Source organism: Melanerpes formicivorus, unplaced genomic scaffold (genome assembly GCF_026170545.1).
Source record: "Melanerpes formicivorus ecotype bairdi unplaced genomic scaffold, bMelFor1.0.p_v2 SCAF_16, whole genome shotgun sequence".
Taxonomy (NCBI): Eukaryota; Metazoa; Chordata; class Aves; order Piciformes; family Picidae; genus Melanerpes; species Melanerpes formicivorus.
Genome location: NW_027142368.1, coordinates 12,520,750 through 12,544,659, shown reverse-complemented (window position 1 = coordinate 12,544,659; position 23,910 = coordinate 12,520,750). Strand labels below are relative to the sequence as shown.

The 23,910-nt window shown below is 58.8% G+C and overlaps 4 protein-coding genes across 4 annotated transcripts in view; 2 read left to right on the top strand and 2 right to left on the bottom strand.

The window, feature by feature from the left end:
• The first annotated feature begins 3,039 nt into the window (after positions 1-3,039).
• LOC137446172 (olfactory receptor 8I2-like) lies at positions 3,040-3,984 on the top strand. Its single transcript, XM_068148560.1, has one exon. The coding sequence runs from the start codon at positions 3,040-3,042 to the stop codon at positions 3,982-3,984; it is 945 nt and encodes a 314-aa protein (XP_068004661.1).
• Positions 3,985-6,947: 2,963 nt separating this feature from the next.
• Positions 6,948-8,903, bottom strand: FEN1 (flap structure-specific endonuclease 1). Its single transcript, XM_068148220.1, has 2 exons — positions 8,866-8,903; positions 6,948-8,195 (listed from the first exon to the last, which is right to left on the bottom strand). The coding sequence occupies exon 2, from the start codon at positions 8,192-8,194 to the stop codon at positions 7,046-7,048; it is 1,149 nt and encodes a 382-aa protein (XP_068004321.1). The 5' UTR covers position 8,195; positions 8,866-8,903; the 3' UTR covers positions 6,948-7,045.
• Positions 8,904-8,970: 67 nt separating this feature from the next.
• Positions 8,971-10,905, top strand: TMEM258 (transmembrane protein 258). Its single transcript, XM_068148238.1, has 3 exons — positions 8,971-9,043; positions 10,234-10,343; positions 10,463-10,905. The coding sequence occupies exons 1-3, from the start codon at positions 9,041-9,043 to the stop codon at positions 10,587-10,589; spliced, it is 240 nt and encodes a 79-aa protein (XP_068004339.1). The 5' UTR covers positions 8,971-9,040; the 3' UTR covers positions 10,590-10,905.
• A 4,510-nt stretch (positions 10,906-15,415) lies between these two features.
• The window catches only part of MYRF (myelin regulatory factor), an 84,532-nt gene continuing 76,037 nt past the window's right edge, over positions 15,416-23,910 (bottom strand). Inside the window, 7 exon segments of the mRNA XM_068148190.1 lie at positions 15,416-16,827; positions 17,587-17,661; positions 17,825-17,927; positions 18,078-18,152; positions 19,278-19,365; positions 21,031-21,327; positions 23,118-23,279. Of these exon segments, the coding sequence (XP_068004291.1) occupies positions 16,741-16,827; positions 17,587-17,661; positions 17,825-17,927; positions 18,078-18,152; positions 19,278-19,365; positions 21,031-21,327; positions 23,118-23,279 (887 nt within the window). The 3' untranslated portion in view covers positions 15,416-16,740.

Below are 23,910 nucleotides of genomic sequence, written 5' to 3'. Positions count from 1 at the left end.
GCTGCCCTCTGGGGCTGCTCTTCTGCAGGCTCAGCAGCCTCAGGGCTCTCAGCCTTTGCTCCTCTTCTTGTCCTTTCTCTTTTCCTTCCTTTCATTTCCTTTCTAAAGGCCAGCTGGTGGCATGGACAGCCTGGACAGGTCTCCATGGGAGAAATGCTCTTGGTGCAGCCAGAAAGGTTTGGGGCAGGGGTTAAGGATCAAAAGGGGACTCTGTTGAGCAGGTGAAAATGATCATCATGATCATTGCCACAATGACTTGAGAAGATCAAAACAATTATCAGCTGGAGGAGGGTCCTGAGGGAGAGCAGTCTGCACAAACAGCTGAGGTCACACTTGATCACAGGTAAAACCTCTGTGCCAAGCTGCCTGCCTGATCTTCTGGGCAGCTTCTGCTGGGGCTTCAATCCCTCAGATGGGCTTCTCAAGGAGCTGCAGGCACCACTTCTACCAACATCTCCTTGTAGAGCAGGTAAAGAAGGGGTTGGTTTTTGCAGCTGGTGACTCTCCTGCATCCTTGAAAGAGATTTTACTACAAGTGGAGTGAGGAGACTGAGCCCAGTGCTCTGCTGGTCTCTGCCATCCCTCAACCCCTAGCACACATCAAAATGCTTCGTTTCCACTGGGATTTGATTGCTTTACCTCTTTGCTTCTTTGTGTGCTCCAAATCATCAAATCCCAGCATAGAGGAGGTTGGAAAGGAGCTCTGGAGCTCAGCCAGCCCCAGCCCCCTGCCCCAGCAGGGCACCCACAGCACCCTGCCCAGCAGCACAGTGCCCAGGGGGGGTTGCAAGCTCTCCACACAAGGACACTCCACAACCTCTCTGGGCAGCCTGCTCCAGGCCTCCAGCACCCTCACCCCAAACAACTTTCTCCTCAGCTTCAGAGGCAACCTCCTGCCTGCCACTTTGTGCCCTCTGCCCCTTGGCCTGGCCCTGGGCACCACTCAGCAGAGGCTGGCCCCAGCCTCTTGCCCCCCACAGCTCCTTTAGCTCTTGTTGAGCATTGCTCAGCTGCCCTCTGGGGCTGCTCTTCTGCAGGCTCCACAGCCCCAGGGCTCTCAGCCTTTGCTCCTCACAGAGCTGCTCCATGCCCCACAGCACCTTCAGAGCCTGCCCTGGGCTCTCTCCGGCAGTTCCCAGTCTCTCTTGAACTGGAGAGCCCAGAACTGGACTCAGGACTGCAGCTGTGGCCTGAGTGGAACAGAGCAGGGGGCAGGACAGCTTTCTTGACCTGCTGGTCACACTATTCTTCATGCTGTGCAGGAGACCATTGACCTTCCTGGCCATGAGGGCACAGTGCCTGCCTCAGGGCTCTGGCACCCTCACAGCACAGAAGTCTTTCCTCATGGCCAGGTGTAACACCAAAGCAAAGACATCCCCAAACCAATCCTAACAGAGGTGTGGTGCTGAGGGCCAGGGGTTAGCACCAGACTTGATTGGACTCAATGGTCCTAAAGGGTCTTCTCTAACCCAAATGATTCTGTGATTCATGCTTCTGGTTTGTTCCTGAGGCTGAAGCCTCCTACATCCCTGCTGAGCTGGGAAGACAATTCAGAGCAGAAGCTTCTGCTGTGGGAAGGCTGTGGTCAGGGGTGGCTCTGCCTGTGCTTGGCAAGGGTGCAAATGCTTCTCTTGTGGTAATCATTCATTTCCTACTATTCAGCCTGTTCTCAGCCTTGAAGCTCAGGTGTGATGGGCTCATGGAGCTCTGCAAGATACACAATCAACCAGGCTGGAAAAGACCTCAGAAATCATCCAGTCCAACCTAACACCCAACACCTCCTGACAACTAAACCACGGCTCCAGGGGTCACATCCAAGCCTTTCCTGAACACCTCCCTGGGCAGCACTTCCAATGGCCAATCTCTCTTGCTGGGAAGAACTTTCTCCTCACCCCCAGCCTAAACCTCCCCTGGCACAGCTTGAGACTGTGTCCTCTTGTTCTGGGGCTGCTTGCCTGGGAGAAGAGACCAATCCCCACCTGGCTACAACCTCCCTTCAGGGAGTTGGAGAGAGCAAGAAGGTCTCCCCTGAGCCTCCTCTTCTCCAGGTTAAGCAACCCCAGCTCCCTCAGCCTCTCCTCAGAGGACTTCTGCTATAGACCCTTCCCCAGCCTTGTGCTCCAGACCCCTCCCCAGCTTTGTTGCCCTTCTCTGGGCACCTTCCAGCATCTCAATGTCCTTCTTAAACTGAGGAGCCCAGAGCTGGACACAGGACTCAAGGTGTGGCCTAACCAGTGCTGAGCACAGGGCAGGATGACTTCCCTGCTCCTGCTGGCCACACTATTTCTGATGCAGGCCAGGATGGCTTCTTGGCCCCCTGGGCACACTGCTGTCTCATGTTCAGCTGCTGTCAACCACTACCCCCAGGTTCCTTTCTTCCTGGCTGCTCTCCAGCCCCTCTGACCCCAGCCTGGAGGGTTGCATGGGGTTGTTGTGGGCAATGTGTAGAACCCAGCCCTCAGATGTGTCAAATCTGATGCCCTTGCCCTCTGCCCATCTCTCCAGCCTGGCAGGCTCCCTCTGCAGAGCCCTCCTGCCTTCTAACAGATCCCCAGCTTGGGGTCATCTGCAAGCTTGCTGATGATGGACTTTGCCTTGAAGGTGTTTAAGATGTGACTGCCCTTGAAACTGGTTAAGATGTGATGGTCCTTGGAGGTGTTTCAGATGTGATTGCCCTTGGAGGTGTTTAGGATGTGACTGCCCTTGAAACTGTTTAAGATGTGATGGTCCTTGGAGGTGTTTCAGATGTGATGGTCCTTGGAGGTGTTTCAGATGTGATAGCCCTTGCAGGTGTACAATGCAATGTAGATAAACCACAGCAGGATTATTGCCTTTGAACACCAGGAGGTGTTTTGAACCCCTTCACCTCGCTGACTCCCAAACTTGGGCTAAAAGCAGGAATGTTGTACAGTTTCCTCCCTCTCCCCACCCCCCAAATTCCACCACTGAGGGGTGAACCCTTGATGTTTCCCCTGGATTTCTCTCCTAGGGCTTCACCTCACTGATCTGTTGCTCTTCCATGCCGATTCACCTCGGAGAATGGTCCCACAGGCTGGAGAAAACCTGACTCTTTTGCCTGGCTTTATCCTCCTGGGTTTCTCTGAAGTCCCAGAGCTCCAACCCACCATCTTCACCATTTTCATCTCTGCCTATGCTTTCGTGGTGCTGGGCAACCTGAGCATGCTGCTGCTGATCAAGGCTGACCCCCAGCTCCACTCCCCCATGTACTTCTTCTTGACCCACTTAGCTCTCATCGATCTCTGCCTTTCCTCTGCCATCAGCCCCAAAGCTCTGGAGACCTTCCTGCTGGGGAGAAGCCACATCTCTTTCTTGGGTTGCTTTGCCCAGATGTATTTGCATCTTGCTCTGATCATCTCGGAGTGCCTCCTCCTGGGGGTGATGGCTTACGACCGCTACGTGGCCGTGTGCGAGCCGCTGCTTTACGCCGCCACCATGGGCAAGGCGCGCTGCGGCAGCCTGATGGTGCTGGTGTACGCCACGGGCTTCCTCAGCTCCCTGCTGCACTGTGCCCTGGCAGGGAGGTTGTCCTTCTGCCAAGCCAGGAGCATCAACCACTTCTTCTGCGAGCTGCCCACCCTCCTGCGGCTCTCCTGCTCCGACACCCGCGCGAACGAGACCTTCCAGGCCGCCCATGCTGGGCTTAACATCATCACCTCCCTCCTGATGATCCTCTTTTCCTACACCTCCATCCTCCACACCATCCTGCAGATCCCTCTGGCCAGGGGGAGGCTTAAAGCCTTCTCCACCTGCACTTCCCACCTGATTGCTGTCGCCGGCTTCTACGCCCCGGGGGTGATTGCCTACCTTCAGCCTGGCCAGGGGACAAAGCTGGTTTCAGCCTGTTACACCATCCTGACTCCCAGCCTCAACCCCCTCATCTACAGCCTGAGGAACAAGGAGGTGAAGGGGGCCCTGAGGAGGATGTGGGTGAGGAAGCTGGGGCCACATCTAGCTGGGTTTTGAGGCAGCAGCTTGGAGGGAATGAAGGGCTGGGCTCGGTGCTCATTCACTGGTGGCCTTCAAGACAGGGAGATCACACACCAAGCACAGGGTGTGGAGGACTCAGGGAGGTGGTGGAAGCCTCAGCCCTGGAGGGTGGAAGCCTCCTGCCTGGAGGTGTTTGCAGCCAGGCTGGATGTGGCTGTGAGCAACCTCATGTAGTGTGAGGTGTCCCTGGGCATGGCAGGGGGGTTGGAACTGGCTGAGCCTTGAGGTCCCTTCCAGCCCTGACAGTTCTGTGATGCTGTGACTCATGAAGAGTTCTCCTCAAACCTCTTTGAGCACAGTGGATTGTCCACTTCAAACAGCTTCACTTCATGTCAAACCTTGTGGGAGCCTTCAACAATGAATCAGAATAATTGAGACCCACCCCCATCTGCTGTGCCCAGTCAGAGGAGCCTTGGAGGAGTTTGGACGTGGGTCCTGTCCCCCTCAGGTAAGCACAAGAGGCTCATGGACCTTGCTTTGCTCCAGTGGTGACATGGAGTGGGAGGGAAACCTCCATCTGGGCTGAGCTGCAGGTGGGAAAAGCTGCAGGAGGGGTGGGTGGGCTGCTGGGGCTTGGGGATTTATTCTGCTGGCTGGGCCAATGTAGAGCTTCTCCAGAAGGTTTGAGGTGGTTTATGTCTGAGGGTTGTGGCCATGAATCAATTGCTGTCTCTGTGTAAGAGGGTTTTCTTTATGGCTCAGGCTTAGAAATGGCATTAAACAGCTTCAGTTCTTCTTTAATTCTTTGGGAGCATCCATTCTGGAGCCTCTGTTACAGGAAGGATCTGGAAGGTGTCCAGAGAAGGGCCATAAGGATGAGCAGAGGGCTGGAGCTGCTCTGCTATGAGGACAGACTGAGGGAGTTGGGGTTGTGCAGGCTGGAGAAGAGAAGGCTCCAAGGAGACCTTCTTGGGGCCTTCCAGAATGTGCAGGGGGCTCCAGGAAAGCTGGGGAGGGACTTGTGAGGGTGTCAGGGAGGGATAGGACTGGGGGGGATGGAGCACAACTAGAAGTGGGGAGATTGAGATTGGCTGTGAGGAAGAAGTTGTTCCCCAGGAGGGTGGTGAGAGCCTGGCACAGGCTGCCCAGGGAGGTGGTGGAAGCCTCCTGCCTGGAGGTGTTTGCAGCCAGGCTGGAGGTGGCTGTGAGCAACCTGCTGTGGTGTGAGGTGTCCCTGGGCATGGCAGGGGGGTTGGAGCTGGCTGAGCCTTGAGCTCCCTTCCAGCCCTGACAATCCTATGGCTCTATGAGCCCGTGACACAATGGCAGGCAGCAAGCATCAGCCTTGTACCTTTAGGTAAATGAAAGGAGCCTACAAGACACACAGGAAGAGACTTTCTGCAGATCTTTTCTGGAGAGCTTGCAACCCCCCCTGGACATTGTGCTGCTGGGCAAGCTGCTGTGGGTGCCCTGCTGGGGCAGGGGGCTTGGGCTGGGTGACCTCCAGAGGTCCCTTCCAGCCCCACCATGCTGGGATTGTGTGACACTAAACCAAGCCAGAAGAGCCAAGCTTGCAAACAAACCTGGGCCTGAAAGCCTTTGAGGAAGGCTTTAGTCTGGGCTCCACTCCTGCATTAGAAGACAAACCAGGCCCAGCTTGCACCCACTCTGCTGCCAGCCTGGAGCCTTCATGGGGTTGCTGGGAGGCAAGTGCAGGACCCAGCACTTGGCCTTGGTGCACCTAAGGCCAAAGAATGTTCCAGAGGTGGCTTTAAACTCAGGATTATTTTAGAGCTGGTGATGGGACTCCCCTGTGAAACTAGCCCAGCTTCTTATGATAGCTTCCCAGGGTCGACCCTCTCTGATCTTTGATGTCCTAGGTTGGACTTGATGCTCTCTGAGGTCTTTTCCAGCCTGGCTGGTTCTGTCTACAGAGCCTCTACACCCCCTCAAACTTCTTGTACTCAGGCCCACGCTTGATTTGTTGGCTGCTGTCAGTGGAAGCTTCCTTCTGAACCCAGGATTTCCTATTTCCCCTGTGGAGCCTTCCAAGCAGCGAGGTTTCAACCACCTTCTCCCAGAGAATGAGGACCACCAGCACTTTGGTCTAGAGGCTTTTATTCCAAACCACAACAATATGGCTTTGACCAGGCAAAACTATACAAAACAAAGAATAAAACAGGGGGAGGGGGGAAAAAAAACCCCAAAGGGGGTGGTGGCTGAAGGCACCATCTGCTTTTTCTCCTTAGTCTAGGACCTGTCTCTGTGTCTGCAACATTGAAGGACCCCTTAGTGAGTCAGGCAGTGTAGAGAGGCTTCCATTCAACACTTGCTGACCTTTTGCCTTTTGAAACAGAATTTAGAGGAAGGGGGCGAAATCTGAGGCTTGGAGAGGTGCAGTTCTCAGCTCAGCTTGTGCTAGGTTGAACCAGTTAAAGAGTAAGGCAGAACTTGGCTGGAGTTGGGGGTTTAGAGGAAAGAAAGGGAAGGAAGAGCCCACAGCAAATCCTTGTTAAAAGGGAAGAGTTTACCTCAGGGCTACTTCCTACCTCCAGCTTGCCTTCCACCCACCCCTCCCTGGCTTCCCTCTCTGCTGCTTGTCCTACTGCTTGGATGGATGAGGTAAAAAATCACCTGGACCCCATTTCTAAAGCTCTCCCTACCCCATTTCTAAAGCTCTCCCCACCCCATTTGTATCCCCTCTGCTCCCCAGCCCTTCACCTCCTCTCTTTGCTCAGAGGTTGCTTGTGAGCTGCTCCCTTGAACTCACAGCCTGCACGCTGCCCCTGGTTCACAGCAGCCTCCTTCCAAGCCTGAAACTGACCAGAGCAGCTGCTGAGCTCTCCCCTGTTCCTCACCCCTCTAAGCTGCCACTCCACTCCCTCCTCTCCCAGCCTCACACATCACTACTGCTGTGCAGGGTCTCCTACGGATTGCCTAACCTAGCCTTGTAGGAAGCTCTTTAGCAGCATCCTTCTGAGCACTAACACACAGGGAAGGAAGAAAAGGACCTTTTATTAGCCTGACATTTCTGTTTGAGCACAGAATCCAAGCACAGAGGGGAGGAGGAGGAGGAAGGGGGCTGTGGGTGCTCCGTCTACTTCCCCTTCTTGGCCTTGGCGGCCGTGGCGCTGCTGGTCTTGGCTTTCTTCTTCGCTGAGCCCTTGGTCTCTGGCTCCTTGCGCTTGGCCGAGGTGATGGAGCCCGTCACCTTGAAGAAGTCATCCAGCCTGCCCTGAGTGCTGCCCTGCCTGCTCTTGAGCAGCCTCTTGGCCCCGTTGCGGATCCTCTCCTCGTTGAACTGCTTCTCCCCGCACATGAAGCGGACGAGCTCCTCCTCGTCGGGCTCGCCCCACTTCAGCTCCACGGCCTCGGGGTCGACCACGTCGGGCTCCAGGAAGAGCTTCTGGGCCTCCCTGTGCAGCCAGTTCTCAGGCAGGGGGTACTTCTTGGTGTCTATCTGCTGGACGATCCTCTCGATGGTCTTGTGCTCCCTGATGAGCTCCACGGCGCGCTTGGGCCCGATGCCGCGGATGCTCTCGCAGTAGTCGCAGCCCAGCAGGATGCAGAGGTCCACAAACTGCTCCCAGGTCAGGCCCAGGTCCTGCAGGACGCGGTTGAGGTGGAACTCCTGGATGGGCAGCTTCTTGGTCTCGCTGGCAGTCAGGTGCCTCATCAGGACGGGGCTGCCGAAGGTCAGGCAGTCCATGTCCTCCGTGGCGGCGGCGTAGACCTTCCCGGCCTTCACCAGGGCGGCGCAGCTGGCCTCGGCCTCCCCCGGCGCCTCCACGTAGGGGATGCCCATCAGGCCCAGCAGCTTCTTGCACTCGTCGGTGTGCTGCTTGGTGACCTTGACCAGCCTCTTGCTGTACTTCTCGATGCCTTCCTCCTCGCCGGCCTCCTGCGCCTCCTGCAGGTGCTTCTCGGCCTCGGCCCGCCGCTCGGTCCTCTTGGCCAGCTCCCCGGACTTGAGCTGCGGGGGCTTGCCGTCGAAGACGTAGACGGGCTTGATGCCGCTCTCCACCATGCGGATGGTCCTGTAGAACATGCCCACCAGGTGGCTGGTGGTCTCCCCCTCCTCGTTCTGCAGCGCCTCGGCCCCCTGCCGCACGGCGATCAGGAACTGGTAGATGCTCATGGAGGCGTCGACGGCGACCTTGCGGCCGAAGTAGGCCTTGATGTCGTTCTCCCGGATGGCGCCGGGGGCCACGTCGGCGATCAGCTTGGCCAGCCCGTGGATCCCCATCCTGGGGGGGAACAAGGCACAAGGGGAGGCTGGGATGGGGACCCCCGCCCGCGGCGCCGGGGGCTCACAGCCGGGCTCTGGGGGCGGGGTAAGCAGGGAAAGGGGGGGGGGGGGGAAGGGAGCTGCCTGCACATCCCCACCCCCCTCATGCTCCTGTGGCTTGGAATGGAATAAACCAGGTTGGAAGAGACCTTTGAGATCATCCAGTCCATCCTATCACCCAGCACCATCGAATCAGCTAACCCATGGCACCAAGCACCCCACCTGCAGTGATGGTGACTCCACCACCGCCCCGGGCAGCACATTCCAATGGCCAGCCTCTCTTTCTGGGAAGGATTATCTCTCCCCTTGAGCCCGTGCCAGCTCCCCCCAGCGACCATTATCCCTCCATAGCTCTCTTCAGCCTCTCCAGACGCCATCATCCCCATTCCGAGCCCCCCTCAGGCTCCCCCAGCCATCATAACTCCCCACCATGTCCCTCCTCAGCCTCTCTAGCTGCCATTATCCCTCTCCAGGCCCTCTTCAGCCTCCCCTAGCTGCCATTGTCCTCCTCCCGGGCCCGACTCGGCCTCCCCTCGCCGCTATTTCCCCCCTTCCAAGCCCGCTCCAGCCCCTCCGTCCGCTAACTGCCCCCTTCCAAGCCCTCCCCGGACCCCGCCGGCCCCCATTACCCTGCAGCTCGCTCCCGCCACCGCACAGCCCGCCGGGAGCCGGCTGAGCCAATAGGGAGCGGCTCCCGCTGTCCCCGCCCACTCTCCCGGCATGCTCCGCCCCGAGTCGTCACTTCCGCTTCCGGGTGGCTGAGGAGACGTGTCGGAGCGGAGCGGGAACCGGCGCCTGGGCGACATGGTGAGCGCTGGGGACGGCGCCTGGGAACCGGGAACTGGGAGTCGGAGTAGGGCAGGCAGGGCTGGGGATCAGGGAGCTGCGGCCAGGCTCGGGGAGCCAGGACTGGGAACCGGGAAGCCGCAGTTAGCAACCGAGGTGCTAGGACCTGGGGGCTGGGAGCCCAGAATGGGAACTGGGAAGCGGTGGTTAGGGACCGGGCAGCCCTTGCAAAGCCGCTGTCAGGGGCCGGCGAGCCAGGACTCGGGGCCGAGGAGTCGCTGTTAGAAGCTGGGGAGTCAGGACTCGGGGCTGAGAAGTCGCTGTTAGAAGCTGGGGGGGTCAGGACTCGGGGCTGAGAAGTCGCTGTAGGAAGCTGGGGGGTCAGGACTCGGGGCCGAGGAGTGGCTGTTAGAAGCTGGGGGGTCAGGACTCGGGGCCGAGGAGTCGCTGTAGGAAGCTGGGGGGTCAGGACTCGGGGCTGAGGAGTCGCTGTTAGAAGCTGGGGGGTCAGGACTCGGGGCCGAGGAGTCGCTGTTAGAAGCTGGGGGGTCAGGACTCGGGGCCGAGGAGTCGCTGTAGGAAGCTGGGGGGTCAGGACTCGGGGCTGAGAAGTCGCTGTAGGAAGCTGGGGGGTCAGGACTCGGGGCCGAGGAGTCGCTGTTAGAAGCTGGGGGGTCAGGACTCGGGGCCGAGGAGTCGCTGTTAGAAGCTGGGGGGTCAGGACTCGGGGCTGAGGAGTCGCTGTTAGAAGCTGGGGGGTCAGGACTCGGGGCTGAGGAGTCGCTGTTAGAAGCTGGGGGGTCAGGACTCGGGGCTGAGGAGTCGCTGTTAGAAGCTGGGGGGTCAGGACTCGGGGCTGAGGAGTCGCTGTTAGAAGCTGGGGGGTCAGGACTCGGGGCTGAGGAGTCGCTGTTAGAAGCTGGGGGGTCAGGACTCGGGGCTGAGGAGTCGCGATCAGGGATCGGGAGCCGGATCTGGGGATCAGGAGCCGCGGTCAGGGACTGGGAGCCAGAAGCCGCAGTTAAGAACTGAGGAGCCAGGACCCGGGAAGTTGCGATCAGTTGTCGGATGCCGAGCCTCGGGGCCGGGAAGCAGCCGAGAAGCCCTGCTCAGAGGCCGGGAAGCCGCAGTCGGGGGCGGGAGCCGGGACACGGGGCTGCGAGCCGGTCCCGAGCCCGGCGGTGCCGCTCAGCTGCGCGCTGGCCCCGCAGGAGCTGGAGGCGATGAGCAGGTACACCAGCCCGGTGAACCCGGCCGTGTTCCCTCACCTCACCGTGGTGCTGTTGGCCATCGGCATGTTCTTCACCGCCTGGTTCTTCGTGTATCCCCGGCCTGGAGGCGGGAGGGGGCGACAGGGAGGCGGGGAGGGGGGCTGGGGAGAGGTGGGAGGTTCCCTCCCCTTCCTCTGCCTCCGTTACCACCTTGACCCCTGGGCTGCAGCTACGAGGTGACTTCGACCAAGTACACCAGAGACATCTACAAGGAGCTGCTGATCTCCTTGGTGGCCTCACTCTTCATGGGCTTTGGGGTCCTTTTCCTGCTGCTGTGGGTCGGTATCTACGTCTGAAGCACCACTGCCACCTCCTGAATCCCTCTGGCTGGAAGCTCCTGGAGTTCTTCACACTCTCCAGGGGGTCAGGGTTGGGGGTGGGGAGGCTGTCCCTGTGACTTCAGTAGCAGCAGAGCTTTGCCCTGGGGAATGCTCTCACTCCATCTCTAGTCCAGTTCCAGATGGGAGGCCTCACACAGAAGCTCTTTTTTTTGTATTCCTTTTGTACTTCAGCCCCAAAGCCCTGCCCAGGTGTGGGCTGTGCTCAGCCAAGGGACTTCTGCCAGCACCAAACCCTGAATAAAAGTGGCTCTGTCCCCTGCCTGCCTTTGAATTGATGCTTTGGCTTCCATCTGCACCTTATCCCACCTGGCATGTCCACACCACCTGAATGTTGGCAGCAGCTCCCTGTGCCTTGGGGTGGTCAGCAGGGATCTCCTCAGCTCTCTGGCCTCTCTGGCAGGATGTTGTGGCCCTTCCTGTGCGTGAAAAGGGCTACAAGAAAGCTGGGGAGGGACTTGTGAGGGTGTCAGGGAGTGATGGGGCTGGGGGGGAGGGAATGGAGCAAAACTAGAAGTGGGGAGGTTGAGATTGGATGTGAGGAAGAAGTTGTTCCCCAGGAGGGTGGTGAGAGCCTGGCACAGGCTGCCCAGGGAGGTGGTGGAAGCCTCCTGCCTGGAGGTGTTTGCAGCCAGGCTGGAGGTGGCTGTGAGCAACCTGCTGTGGTGTGAGGTGTCCCTGCCCATGGCAGGGGGTTGGAGCTGGCTGAGCCTTGAGCTCCCTTCCACCCCTGACCATTCTATGATGTGGCACTTTGGGATGTGGTCTGCTGGTTGTGGAGGTGTTGGGTAGAAGGTTGGGCTTGATCTTAGAGGTCTTTTTCAACCTCCATGATTGTAGCCAAGAGGCAGCAGCAGGTTGGGACTTTGCTGACCTTGCCCTGGGCAGGAGTTCCTGCTTTCTTTTGGAAGCCTCTTTGTGATCTCAAGGGTCTTTTCCAATCTGGTTAATTCTATCCTGTTCTCTCCTGTCTTGTCCTGCTCTGCTCTGTCCTGTTCTGTCCTGCTCTGTTCTGTCCTGTCCTGCTCTGTTCTGTCCTGTCCTGCTCTGTCCTGTTCTGTCCTGTCCTGCTGTGTCCTGTTCTGTCCTGTCCTGTCCTGTCCTGTCCTGTCCTGTCCTGCTCTGTCCTGTCCTGTCCTGCTCTGTCCTGTCCTGTCCTGTTCTCTTCTGTTCTCTTCTGCTCTGTCCTGTCCTGCTCTGCTCTGTCCTGCTCTGTCCTGTCCTGTTCTCTTCTATCCTGTCCTGTTCTCTTCTGTTCTCTTCTGCTCTGTCCTGTCCTGTTCTGTCCTGCTCTGTCCTGTCCTGTTCTAATGGAGCTCCTGACCCAGCACCTTGCTCTTCAGGGAGGGAGGAACACACCAGGAGCCATCCTTGGATACAAAGCAGTATTCATGTATTTATTTAGGAGGGGATAATGGGAAAGGAGAAGGAAGGGAAGGGGAGGGGAGAGGGAAGGGGAGAGGGAAAGGAAGGAGGGCAAATCTTTTCCCTCCAGCAGACAACGAAAGTCTAAAATAAGCCAAACAAAACTCAGCCAACCATAAAAAAATGAAACCAACAAACAGGGAGGGGGAGGAGGGAAAAAACCAAAGACATCCAGCAAAATATAAATAGAAAGAAAGCAAAGAGGGAAGGGGGGGGAAGGGAGGGGGGAACTACTTTGTACCCCCTTCCCCCCCCAGATAATAAACACCAACCAATCATGAGGGGATGCCTAAGGACACAACTCTACACACACAAAGACTTGCTGGCAATATACAGTGATTAAAGCTGTGACAGCAACGCTTCAACCAAACCAATTAGTGCTTGACTTGTTTCTGTGGTTCTTTAGTGTCTCTCAGCCTCCTCCCTGGCTCTGCTTCCCCCCCTCCCACCCCCCCAGAGCTCTGCTTTCAGTTACAGCCTTCTTGGGGGTGGTTTGTAGTGCTCCTCAACCCTCAGGGGCAGGACCTTGCTTTCAAAACCTCCCAGCCCTCCAGGCACAGGAGCTTGGAGGGGGTTTAGCTCTCAAAAGCCAAACTCCAAAGCAGCCAAACTTTGCCTTCCTTTGCCAGGCCCTTTCCTGCCCCCTGTGTGTGAAACCAACCCCAAAGAGATGAAACATCTCATTGCCAGCCCAAAAACTAAGGAGGGGGTTTGGGATGGTTTTTTTCCTGCCCCCCTCCCCTCCCAGCTCCCTCTTTCAGGCCCTGATTGTGAACACTCCTGTGGCTGCTTGGGGATGGAGACACACACACCCCCCCATTGCCCTACCCCTCAAAGGACCTTGTTTTGGGGGTGCAGAGAGCTGCTTGGGTGGCTCCTGAAGCCATCCTGTGAGCCTCTCATCATGGCAAACCCCTCTGTGAGCTCCACTGCCGTGCTGCTGGAGCTGCCCCGCGCTCCCTTGGGGCTCTGAGCTGCCTGATCCAGGTGGGGATCTCCCTGCTGGCTGCAGGAGGTGGGTTGGGCTAGGTGGCCCTGAAAGGTCCCTGCAACCCAAAGCAAGGGGGAGATTCTTCAGTCTGCAGGTAAATAGGGATGGCTGTCAGGTTCTCTTGCTCCACACACTGGAGACCTCAGCACTCAGGAGCTGCCCTGGAGCAGGGAACTCTTCCAAGCTCACTCCTCGGGGTTGAGAGAGGCCTTGCCATGAAATGGTTTAGACTGGAAGAGACCTTTCAGCTCATGGAGTCTCCAAGCCTTCCCCCAGCACTGCCAGGGCACCACCAAACCCTCAGCAGCACAGCTCCAGGGCTTGGAAACCCCTCCAGGGCTGGGGACTCCACCACTGCCCTGGGCAGCCTGGGCCAGGCCTTGACAACTCTCAAGGAGGAGAAATTGTTCCTCGTGTCCAACCTAAACCTCCCCTGGGGTGACTTGAGGCCCTTTCCTCTCCTCCCACTGATGGGGCTCGGAGCAACCTGATCTAGGTGGGGATGGCTCTTGCTTTCTGCAGGGCAGGCTTGGGCAAGATGAGCTTGAAAGGTCCATTCCAACCCAATGCCTCCCCTGATCCCATGCTCTGTGACACACTTTGGGATTGAACAGCCTCAAAAGTGCACCCTGAAGCCCTCTTCTCTTGACACCAGTAGGCTCTTTGCACTTCAGCTCTTGCCTCCCCTCAGCCCTGAAGCTACCTGGCCCCCAGTTTATGAGGCACTCAAGGTTTTTAATGCATGGGTGGGGGGAAACCACCGTTCCCTGTTAGCAGTAACAACAGCAAAAGGCACTAGGGAGGTCCCTGCAGCCCCTTAGGCACTTGGCTTGCCCAGAGTCCTCCCCCAAAACCCCATGGCTGAGCATGGGAGGGGCACCTGAGAGACTCCAGCTCCTCCTGGGCCACCTCTGCTCAGGCATTTTCTAGGGATTGATTGATTCCTCCCCTCCAGGAGTGGGGTGAGAAGGACTCCTGGCTCTCAGTGGATCCCACTCAGGACCACCAGTGAGGTTTGAAGGGGGGGTGGGGGTGGTGCTTGCAGGCAGTGGTGGTCAGCTCTGGCCCTCACACCACCACCTGGTGTCTCTTTAGGGTCTAAATGTGTGGACATTTAGCCCAGCTGGCCAGCCAAAGGGAAAAGAGCAGGTCCAAGAGGGCTACACCTCAGCTGAGCAGCCATGGAAGGGCTGGTGGCATCACTCCCCTCAGCAAGGACACACCAGGCTGGGCCACTGACTGCCAAGGGGAGGACAGAAGCTGCCAAGGAAGTAACTTCCCAGTTGAAGGCCGAGCAGGAAAGCTTGGGGGCAGGCAGAGGGAAGAGCATGGAGCAACCTCTCCAGGGCTCCAGCTGAGGGTTTCCTTCCCCCATCAATGGGGAGAAGCCTGCTGAGCCTGGAGCTGCCCTGCTTCTGCTTGCTGCTCCCAAGCCTTGGCACCTCTGGGCTTCTCTCAGGGTAGTTCCCTTGCTTCCCTTCTGCACCCCTGCTTCCCCTCTGCACTCCCTGCTCACCTACCTCCTGCCCCCTGCTTGTCCCAGCTTCAGCACACTGCTGGAGAGAGCTGAAGCCACCCTACAGAGGAAGAACCTTCAGTGGCTGAGGTGCCAGCTCGTGGGGGATGCCTCAAGGAGGCTGGGGCTGCTCATGGGGATGCCTCAAAGACTCACAGGGCAGTGGCTGCTCATGGGGATGCCTCAAGGAATCCCAGGGCTGTGGCTGCTCTGCTGAGACAAGCTTTGAGATGGGTGGCAGGAGATCAAGCTGCTCCTTGGGCAAGAGAGAGAAGGTGGTGAAGGGTCCCACGAGAGCTCCACAGGAAGCATCTCTCCACCTGGCTTCAAAAAAGAGGTCTTGCCCACACCTTGGTGTTGGTGCCACCACCACCACCCCCTGCAGCTGGCAAAGGGAGGGCCTGGGGCAGCTGTCCCCACTGAAAGCAACAAAACACAGCAGCCAGAGCCTGGAGACAAAGCAGTTTGGGTTCCAGTTGTCTGCATCCAGCCCTGGGACTGCAGAGGCCAAGGCATGCTCTTCCCTACAGCCATCTCCAGGGCTGGGGGGGGCTGTTTCCATCTCACCACCCACCTCCCAAGCTAACAGAAGCCCCTGGAGGCGCTTTGGCCTCCAGGAAATGTCATCTCCTTTGTTTTCTCTCTTTGCAAGAGGTGCTGGGGCAGAGCAGGGCAGGGAGGAGGCCCCAGGGTGCTGAGCTCTGCCTGCTGTGTCCCACCAGCTTGGTGGCAGTCAGCTGAAGTGCTGACCACCCCCTTCCCATCTCCCTCCCCTCCACCCCCCCAGCTTTGGTTTCCTGCATGAGCCACAGTGAGCTGAAGAGGGACAGGATGAAAAGAGCCTTTTTTGGGGGGGGGGGGTTGGACACACAGCTTAACAACAACAACAATGATAAACAACAAAACTAAAAGAGAGAGAGAGAGAGGAAGGATTCAGTAGTTTAGCAAGTTAAGAACTTGTAACAGTAAACCACCCCCAAGGCACTCCATGGAACTGCTTTCTGAGGGCCTCCCAGCTTGCTGCTGAGCCCTGCCCCCCACCCTCCCCCCCTTTGAGGGCCCAAGGTCAGGCTCTGCAGAGCCTGGCAGGGAGCTGTGGGGTGGGGGGGAAAGCCATGCCCTGTGTCCCCAGCCAGCTGGCCTTGCTCTGCAGGGCACAGCAGGCTTTGCCAGGGGCTTCTTCTCTTCTCTTCTCCACATCCAGGCAGAGGTGGCTTGGCTTGAGGTGAGGGCACTGCAACAAAGCCACAGGCTGCTGCCAGAGGAGGAGGAGGAGGAGGAGGAAACAGGTCCCACCACGCACCATGGAGGTGACTCAGGGAGGGGCAGGTGATGGTGGCAAGTGTCCCCACCCAAAGCCTGGCCTGGGCACAGCCTCAGCAGCATCTCTGGTGGGGTTCTGGTGTCCATCCATCCATCCATCAGCTGCTGAGCCAGGCCTGGAGAGGGGGAAGAGTCCAGCGAGGAGGGGGGCAGGGGGGAAGCTGCACCTTCTCTTCTTGTCCACAGAGGACAATTCGTTGGTGGGGTCTCCAGAGGGGGGGTTGGGGTTTGGGTCCTGTGGAGTGGGGGCTGTGGGGTCAGCTAGAAGGAACAGCAACTCCAGTGTAGGACTTCCAGTATGTCCAGGCACAGCCTTCCTTTCCAGGCCACAGTCCAGCGTTGTGCTCGTGGAAAGGGCTCCAGTGCTGAGCAATTCCAGTGTTGTGAAGAACTGATGTGGTCCATCTGGGACCACCAGGCCCAGGAGGGGATGGAGCTCCCCCCCTGGGGGGTGGTAGAGCTGCCCACAATGCAGTCCAGTGTAAGGCTTCCAAATCCAGTGTTGTGAGAGGAAGGAGAAGTGATGGAGGACGCCCAAGGTCCCCTGAAAGGATGGAGAGAGATGCTGGGGGGGGGTGGGTGGGGGTGGTGGGAGGAGTGGAGTGGTGGAAGATGGTTCAGGGTGAGCCCAGGAGGTCCCACAGAGCTGGTTGTGTTCCTGTGGCTTAAGTCCTGTCTTCTGCAGGTGCTTCTCTTCAGTGTCTGCATCACCAGCCGTGAGCAAACCAGCTCCACGTAGGAGGTGGGGGTGAGGTGGGGCTGGGGGCTGGTGGAGGAGGGTGGCACAGGAGTCTCCCCAGGGTCACCAGTCCCCCTCCTCTCTCCAACCAGAGGGCCACTGGTGCTGCCAGGACTCACTCACAGAGCCAGTAGAACTGGAAGTAATAGTCAGTGAAAAGGTGTCCCAGCTGCTGGGGACTGCTGCTGCAGTTGGCTTGGCCCTGGGAGAGAGCAAGAGAAGGAGCTGACAGAGGGGGGTGGGAGGTGACCTCCAAGGGGGAAACCCTGCCTGAACTACCTGAAAAATCATGGAATCACAGAATGGGTTTGCTTGGAGCCCAGCCCTTCCCCCAGCACTGCCAGGGCACCACCAAACCATGGCCCCCAGCACCACAGCTCCAGGGCTCAGAAACCCCTGCAGGGATGGGGACTCCACCACTGCCCTGGGCAGCCTGGGCCAGGCCTTGACAAGCCTCAAGGGCAAGAAATTGTTCCTCATGGCCAACCTAAACCTCCCCTGGGGCATCTTGAGCCCATTTCCTCTTGTCCTGTCACTTCTTCCTTGGGAGAAGAGCCCAGCCCCCACCTGGCTGCAGCCTCCCTGCAGGGAGCTGCAGAGAGCCAGAAGCTCTCCCCTCAGCCTCCCCTGCTCCAGGCTCAGCAACCTCAGGCCCCTTGGAAATTCTTCAGACCCTTCTCCTTGGGCTTCAGTGCCCTTCTCTGGACCCACTCCAGCCCCTCAATGTCCTTCTTGGCTAGAAAGGCCCAAACCTGACCCCAAGATTCCAGCTGTGGCCGCAGGGAGGACAATCCCTGCCCCGGTGCTGTGGCTGCGGAAGGCACCAACCACGCCGGAGAGGGCTGCGGGAGGCTCCTGGTGCAAAGTGAGACCACTGACCCCTCCCCAGGGCTCCTACTGCTCTCTCTAGGGGGACAAGGGGGACAGGAGGGAAGACAGAGCAGCTTCTGCTGTCACTCACTGGCTGTGCTACTCGGAAGTGGTAGGTGAACTCCTGGAAGGACATCATCACGAGAGGCCAGCGGTGAGTTGTCTCCTGGGCAAGAAACCACAACAGCCTGGGCTGAGATCAGGGACTGAGCACCAAGGGCCAGGCTGCTTGCAGAGCCTCCTGGAGGGTGCTGGTGTGCTTTGTGGCAGCCCACACCCCACGCCACAGCTGGCCTTTGGGAGCTGCCCCCTTTCCTCTTCCTCCTTACCTGTGCGTCGGCGGCGTCGGCGGAGCCGCTCAGCCTCACGGCATCCTGGCAGGGGGCACCGGAGGCAAGGCCACAAAGGGAGATGGAGACAGCTGAGGAGGAGCTGAGGAGGGACAGGACATGGTGAGACCACGGAAAAGGAGCAGCCAGCCAGCCCCCAGCTCAGGCAGAAGCCAGCATGGCCAGGAGGCACAGCATCCAGCTGGCTCCAGGGGTACCGCAGCACCACGGAGCCGAGCCCTGGGCCACTCACTTCATCTCCAGGGTCAGGTTGGTGTCCACTGCCGTGAGCTGGCTGACAGGGATGCGGTAGCTGAAGTTCCCAGCCCTGGGGACAACAAAAGACAACATCAGACCTCACCCCAGCCTTGCAGGGGGCTGTGAGGTGACCAGGTCAGGACCCAAAGGCTCTCTCTCTGTCCTCTCGACGAGGAGGAATTCCCAGGCTGGTTCCCAAGGATGAGCTCATCCCCAAACACAACCTTCCAGCTCCTCCCTGCCCAAGGGGCAGTGCCAGCTGCCTGGGGGGGATAGAATGGAATGGAATGGACTAGAATAGAATAGAATAGAATAGAATAGAATAGAATAGAATAGAATAGAATAGAATTATCCAGGTTGGAAAAGACCTTTGAGATCATCAAGTCCAACCTATCCCAAGGATGAGCTCATCACCAGACACAGCCTTCCAGATCCTCCCTGCCCAAGGGGCAGCACCAGCTGCCTGGGGGGGATAGGATAGAATAGAATAGAATAGAATAGGATAGAATAGAATAGGATAGGATAGGATAGGATAGGATAGGATAGGATAGGATAGGATAGGATAGGATAGAGTAGAGTAGAGTAGAGTAGAGAATAGAATAGAATAGAATAGAATAGAATAGAATAGAATAGAATAGAATAGAATAGAATTAACCAGGTTGGAAAAGACCTTTGAGATCATCCAGTCCAACCTATCACCCAACACCACCTAATCAACTCAACCATGGCACCCAGCACCCCACCCAGGCTCTTCCTAAACACCTCCAGGGATGGGGACTCCACCACCTCCCTGGGCAGCACATCCCAATGGCCAATCTCTCTTGCTGGGAAGAATTTTTTCCTCATCTCCAGCCTGAACCTCCCCTGGCACAGCTTGAGACTGTGGCCTCTTGTGCTGGTGCTGGGTGCCTGGGAGAAGAGACCAACCCCCACCTGGCTACAACCTCCCTTCAGGGAGTTGGAGAGAGCAAGAAGGTCTCCCCTGAGCCTCCTCTTCTCCAGGCTAAGCAACCCCAGCTCCCTCAGCCTCTCCTCACAGGGCTGTGCCCCAGACCCCTCCCCAGCTTTGTTGCCCTTCTCTGGACACGCTCCAGCCAATGCACAAACCAGCCCAAGGCTCCAGGAGCTGCTTCTCCTGGACCTCCCAGAGTGTTGCTTCCACCAGGGTGCTGCCAGATGGCCCTGCCTTGCTCACCTGCAGGCCTCAGGAGCTGCACAGTGCTGGGCCTGGATGGCCATGTTGATCTCCACGATCCGGATGGAGCGCAGCGCTGGGCTTGGCCCTGCAGGGGGGAGAGGAGGCTGTTTAGGAACGGGAAAGGGGCTGCCTGCTGGAATTCCCTGGGTGAGAAGAGCTAGAAGGGCCACCTGACACTGAGACCAGCTTTCTTCATCACCCTGTCAGCAGAGAGAGGGCCAGATTGCTGCAAGACAGTGAGCCCCTCACCCCAAGAAGGATATTGAGGAGCTGGAGCAGGGGCAGAGAAGGGCAGAGAAGATGGGGAAGGGTCTGGAGAAGAGGGCTGGGGAGGAGCAGCTGAGGGAGCTGGGGGTGTTGAGCCTGGAGCAGAGGAGGCTAAGGGGAGAGCTTCTGGCTCTCTGCAGCTCCCTGCAAGGAGGCTGCAGCCAGGTGGGGGTTGGGCTCTTCTGCCAAGGAACAAGTGACAAGACAAGAGGAAACAGCCTCAGGTTGCCCCAGGGGAGGTTTAGGTTGGCCATGAGGAACAACTTCTTGCCCTTGAGGATTGTCCAAGCCTGGCCCAGGCTGCCCAGGGCAGTGCTGGAGTCCTCATCCCTGGAGGGGTTTCAAAGCCTTCCAGGATCTGCAGGGGGCTACAAGAAAGCTGGGGAGGGACTTTTGAGGGTGTCAGGGAGTGATAGGACTGGGGGGCATGGAGCAAAACTAGAAATGGGGAGAGTGAGATTGGATGTTAGATGGAGGCTGGGATGGAGGGCTGGGGGGATGGAAGACTGGAGAGATGGAGACATGGAGAGATGGAGATGGAGAGATGGAAGGATGGAGATGGAGAGATGGAAGGCTGTAGAGATGGAGGGCTGGAGGGCTGGACATGGAGACATGGAGAGATGGAAGGCTGGAGATGCAGAGATGGAAGGCTGTAGAGATGGAGAGATGGAGATGGAAAGATGGAAGGCTGGAGATGGAGAGATGGAAGGCTGGAGAGATGGAGGGCTGGAGGTCTGGACATGGAGACATAGAGAGATGGAAGGCTGGAGATGCAGAGATGGAAGGCTGTAGAGATGGAGAGATGGAGACATGGAGATGGAGAGATGGAAGGCTGGAGATGGAGAGATGGAGATGGAAAGATGGAAGTCTGGACATGGAGAGATGGAAGGCTGGAGATGGAGAGGTGGAAGGCTGGAGATGGAAGGCTGTAGAGATAGAGGGCTGGAGGTCTGGAGATGGAGAGATGGAGGGCTGGAGATGGAGGGCTGGAGTTTGAATCTGGCTGCACAAGCTGCAGGATGAGGCCACAGGGAGAACTTCTGGAGGACAGCTGAGCCCCAGAGCGCTGGAGGAGAGCCCAAGGGGAGCTGCAGGGAGGGCAGGGGAGCTGCAGGGAGGGCAGGGGTGCTGCAGGGAGGGCAGGGGCGATGCAGGGAGGGCAGGGGTGCTGCAGGGAGGGCAGAGGAGCTGCAGGGAGGGCAGGGGAGCTGCAGGGAGGGCAGAGGCGCTGCAGGGAGGGCAGGGGAGCTGCAGGGAGGGCAGGGGAGCTGCAGGGGGGGCAGAGGCGCTGCAGGGAGGGCAGGGGAGCTGCAGGGAGGGCAGGGGCGCTGCAGGGAGGGCAGGGGAGCTGCAGGGAGGGCAGTGGCACTGCAGGGAGGGCAGGGGAGCTGCAGGGGGGGCAGGGGAGCTGCAGGGGGGGCAGAGGAGCAGCAGGGGGGGCAGGGGAGCTGCAGGGAGGGCAGGGGAGCTGGGGGCCACCTACCATCCGCGGCAGGGCGGTCGCTGCGGGGCCGCTGGCTCTCCGGCTGCCTGGCGCTGCGCTGCCGCCGGCTCAGCCCCAGCGCGGAGCTGCTGCGGGAGAGCGAGAGGGTGGAGATGGACTTGGATTTGGCCTGGATTTGGTGGGTGAAGGGGGAAGAGGGGCTGGCATTGGGGCTGCTGAAGCTCTGAGACCTGTCAGGAGTCTTTGGCCACTTGGGGTAGGCGCTGCCCTTCCCGCTGATGCCCCTGGATTTGCCCTTGATGTTTGTCGCCGGCAGGAGCGAGGTGTGGCTTTGGTCTGGGGAAAGCAAAGAGGAGAAGAAGGTTGGGCTGAGAGGTGGAGGGGAGGAGAGGCTCTGAGCTCCAGAGGGAAGAGCTACCAGCTCTGGGTTCATCTTGTCCCTCCCTCCCCCCTCCAGTGACACCCACTCTGAGGCTTCCCACTCCCCTGTGCTTGGAGGGACCGGTGGGATCTGGGCAGGAATGGGAAGCTGTGGGGGGACAAAGTGGGGACCCAAAGCCATGCTCAGGTAGGGCATGGTGTCCAAGGCAAGGTTAAGACATGGCTCCAGGGGTGTTACAGCTCTGCTGTGACTGCCTGAGCTGCAGCAGTGATGATGGTGATGATGGTGATGGAGCAAGTGACCTTGCAGAAGCCCTGCTTTGGGCAGCCAAGAGGCAGCAGCTCCTGGCTGGTCAGAACCCTGCTCAAAGCAAACAGAGGAATGAGGTCAGACCTTGAGGGAGAGCTGCTGGGGCCAGCCCAGTGCAGCCTCTCATTATTTCCTGGTGGCAAAGCAGACAGCTCCAAAGTCCTTCCACAGCCCCCAGCTCCTCCTGAGCACAGAATCCCAGGCTGGGTTGGGTGGGAGGGACCTCTGAAGCCCATCCAGTCCAACCCCCTGCAGCCAGCAGGGACAGCCCCAACCACAGCAGGCTGCTCAGAGCCCCCAGCCAACAGTGGTGCCAGGGCTGGGGCAGCTCCCAGCTCTCTCTGGGCAGCCTGGGACAGGCTCTCACCACCCTCAGGGGCAGAAATCTCTCCCTTCTCCCCAGGCTGAATCTCTCTCTGTTAGTTCCAAGCCATCAGCCCTTGTCCTGGCACAGCAGGCTCTGCTCTGAACTCTGTCCCTCAGCCTGAAGCACTGCAAGGCCACCAGAAGGTCTCCCTGGAGCCTTCTCATCTCCAGGCTGAACAACCACAACTCTCCCAGCCTGGCCTCACAGCAGAGGGCTTCCAGCCCTCCCATCACTGCTGTGACCTCCTCTGGCTCTGCTCCAACAGCTCCCTGTCTGTGCTGAGGGCTCCAGAGCTGCCCCAGCACTGCAGGTTGGTCTCAGCAGAGAGGCAGAATCCCCTCCCTGCCCCTGCTGCCCACCCTGCTGGGGATCAGCCCAGGCCATGGCTGTGTTCTGAGCCAGCTCACCTCCAGCTTTTCACCCCCCAGCACCCCCAAGCCCTTCTCCACAGGGCTGCTCTCCAGCCTGGACTGACACTGGAGATTGCCCCATCCCATGGCAATGACCTTGAGCTTGGACCTGCTGACCCTGATGAGGCTCACACAGTCCCACCTCTCCAGGTCCCTCTGGATGGATCACATCCCTCAACTGCACCACTCAGCTTGGTGCCACCTGCAGCCTCCCTGAGGCCTCTGCTCATGGCATTGATGAGGATGCTGAGCAGCACTGCTCAGCCCCATGCCACACGGGCTGCTGGGGATCAGCCCAGGCCATGGTTGTGTTCTGAGCCAGCTCACCTCCAGCCTTTCACCCCCCAGCACTCCCAAGGCCTTCTCCACAGGGTTGCTCTCCAGCCCTTCACCCCCAGCCTGGACTGATCCCAGGCTGTGTGCTCACCCAGGAGCACTTGGCCTGGGTGAACCTCATGAGCTTGACCAGTGAAGACCTGGCTGGCCCTGAAGGTGCCTGCTGGAGGAGATCTCAACCCCTGGCAGCAGGTATGGAGGGAAACCAGGCAGACTTTGAAGGTAGAGGTGAGAGGAGGCTGGGGGCTGTGAGGTGATGCAACAGTGAGCCAGGGCCTGGGTGCTGCCCCTGCACCTCCTGGCTGCTTGGGCTGGTACTCACCTGTCCGGTTAGTGGCATGAGTGGGGCTGCTCTCAGCCAGGGCAACAGAGGAGGCATTGGTGGGGGCAGCAGAGCAGCAGACAGAGAAACAGGGTGGGCTGAAGCAGGCTAGAAGGCTGTGACCAGGTGAGCTGAAGACTACAGCATGAGTGTCTTCTGTGGCTGCAGGACAGAGAGCAGGGACACGCCGAGTGAGCCACGGGGAGAGCAGCACCCAGGGCCCCCAGCAGCCCTTACAGCTGCTGCAGCAGTGAGGTTGGAAAAGACCTCCAAGGTCTTAGAATCATTGAATGGTCCAGGCCCAAGGGACCTCCAAAGCTCATCCAGTCCACTCACAGCCACCTCCAGCCTGGCTGCAAACACCTCCAGGCAGGAGGCTTCCACCACCTCCCTGGGCAGCCTGTGCCAGGCTCTCACCACCCTCCTGGGGAACAACTTCTTCCTCACAGCCAATCTCAATCTCCCCACTTCTAGTTTTGCTCCATCCCCTCCCCCAGTCCTATCCCTCCCTGACAGCCTCAAAAGTCCCTCCCCAGCTTTCCTGGAGCCCCCTGCAGATCCTGGAAGGCCACAATTAGGTCTCCTGGGAGCCTTCTCTTCTCCAACCTGCACAACCCCAACTCCCTCAGTCTGTCCTCACAGCAGAGCAGCTCCAGCCCTCTGCTCATCCTCATGGCCCTTCTCTGGACACCTTCCAGCACTTCCAGTTCCTTCCTGGCACAGAGGCTCCAGAACTGGCCCCAGAGCTCCAGCTGTGGTCTCAGCAGAGCAGAGCAGAGCAGAGGGGCAGAAT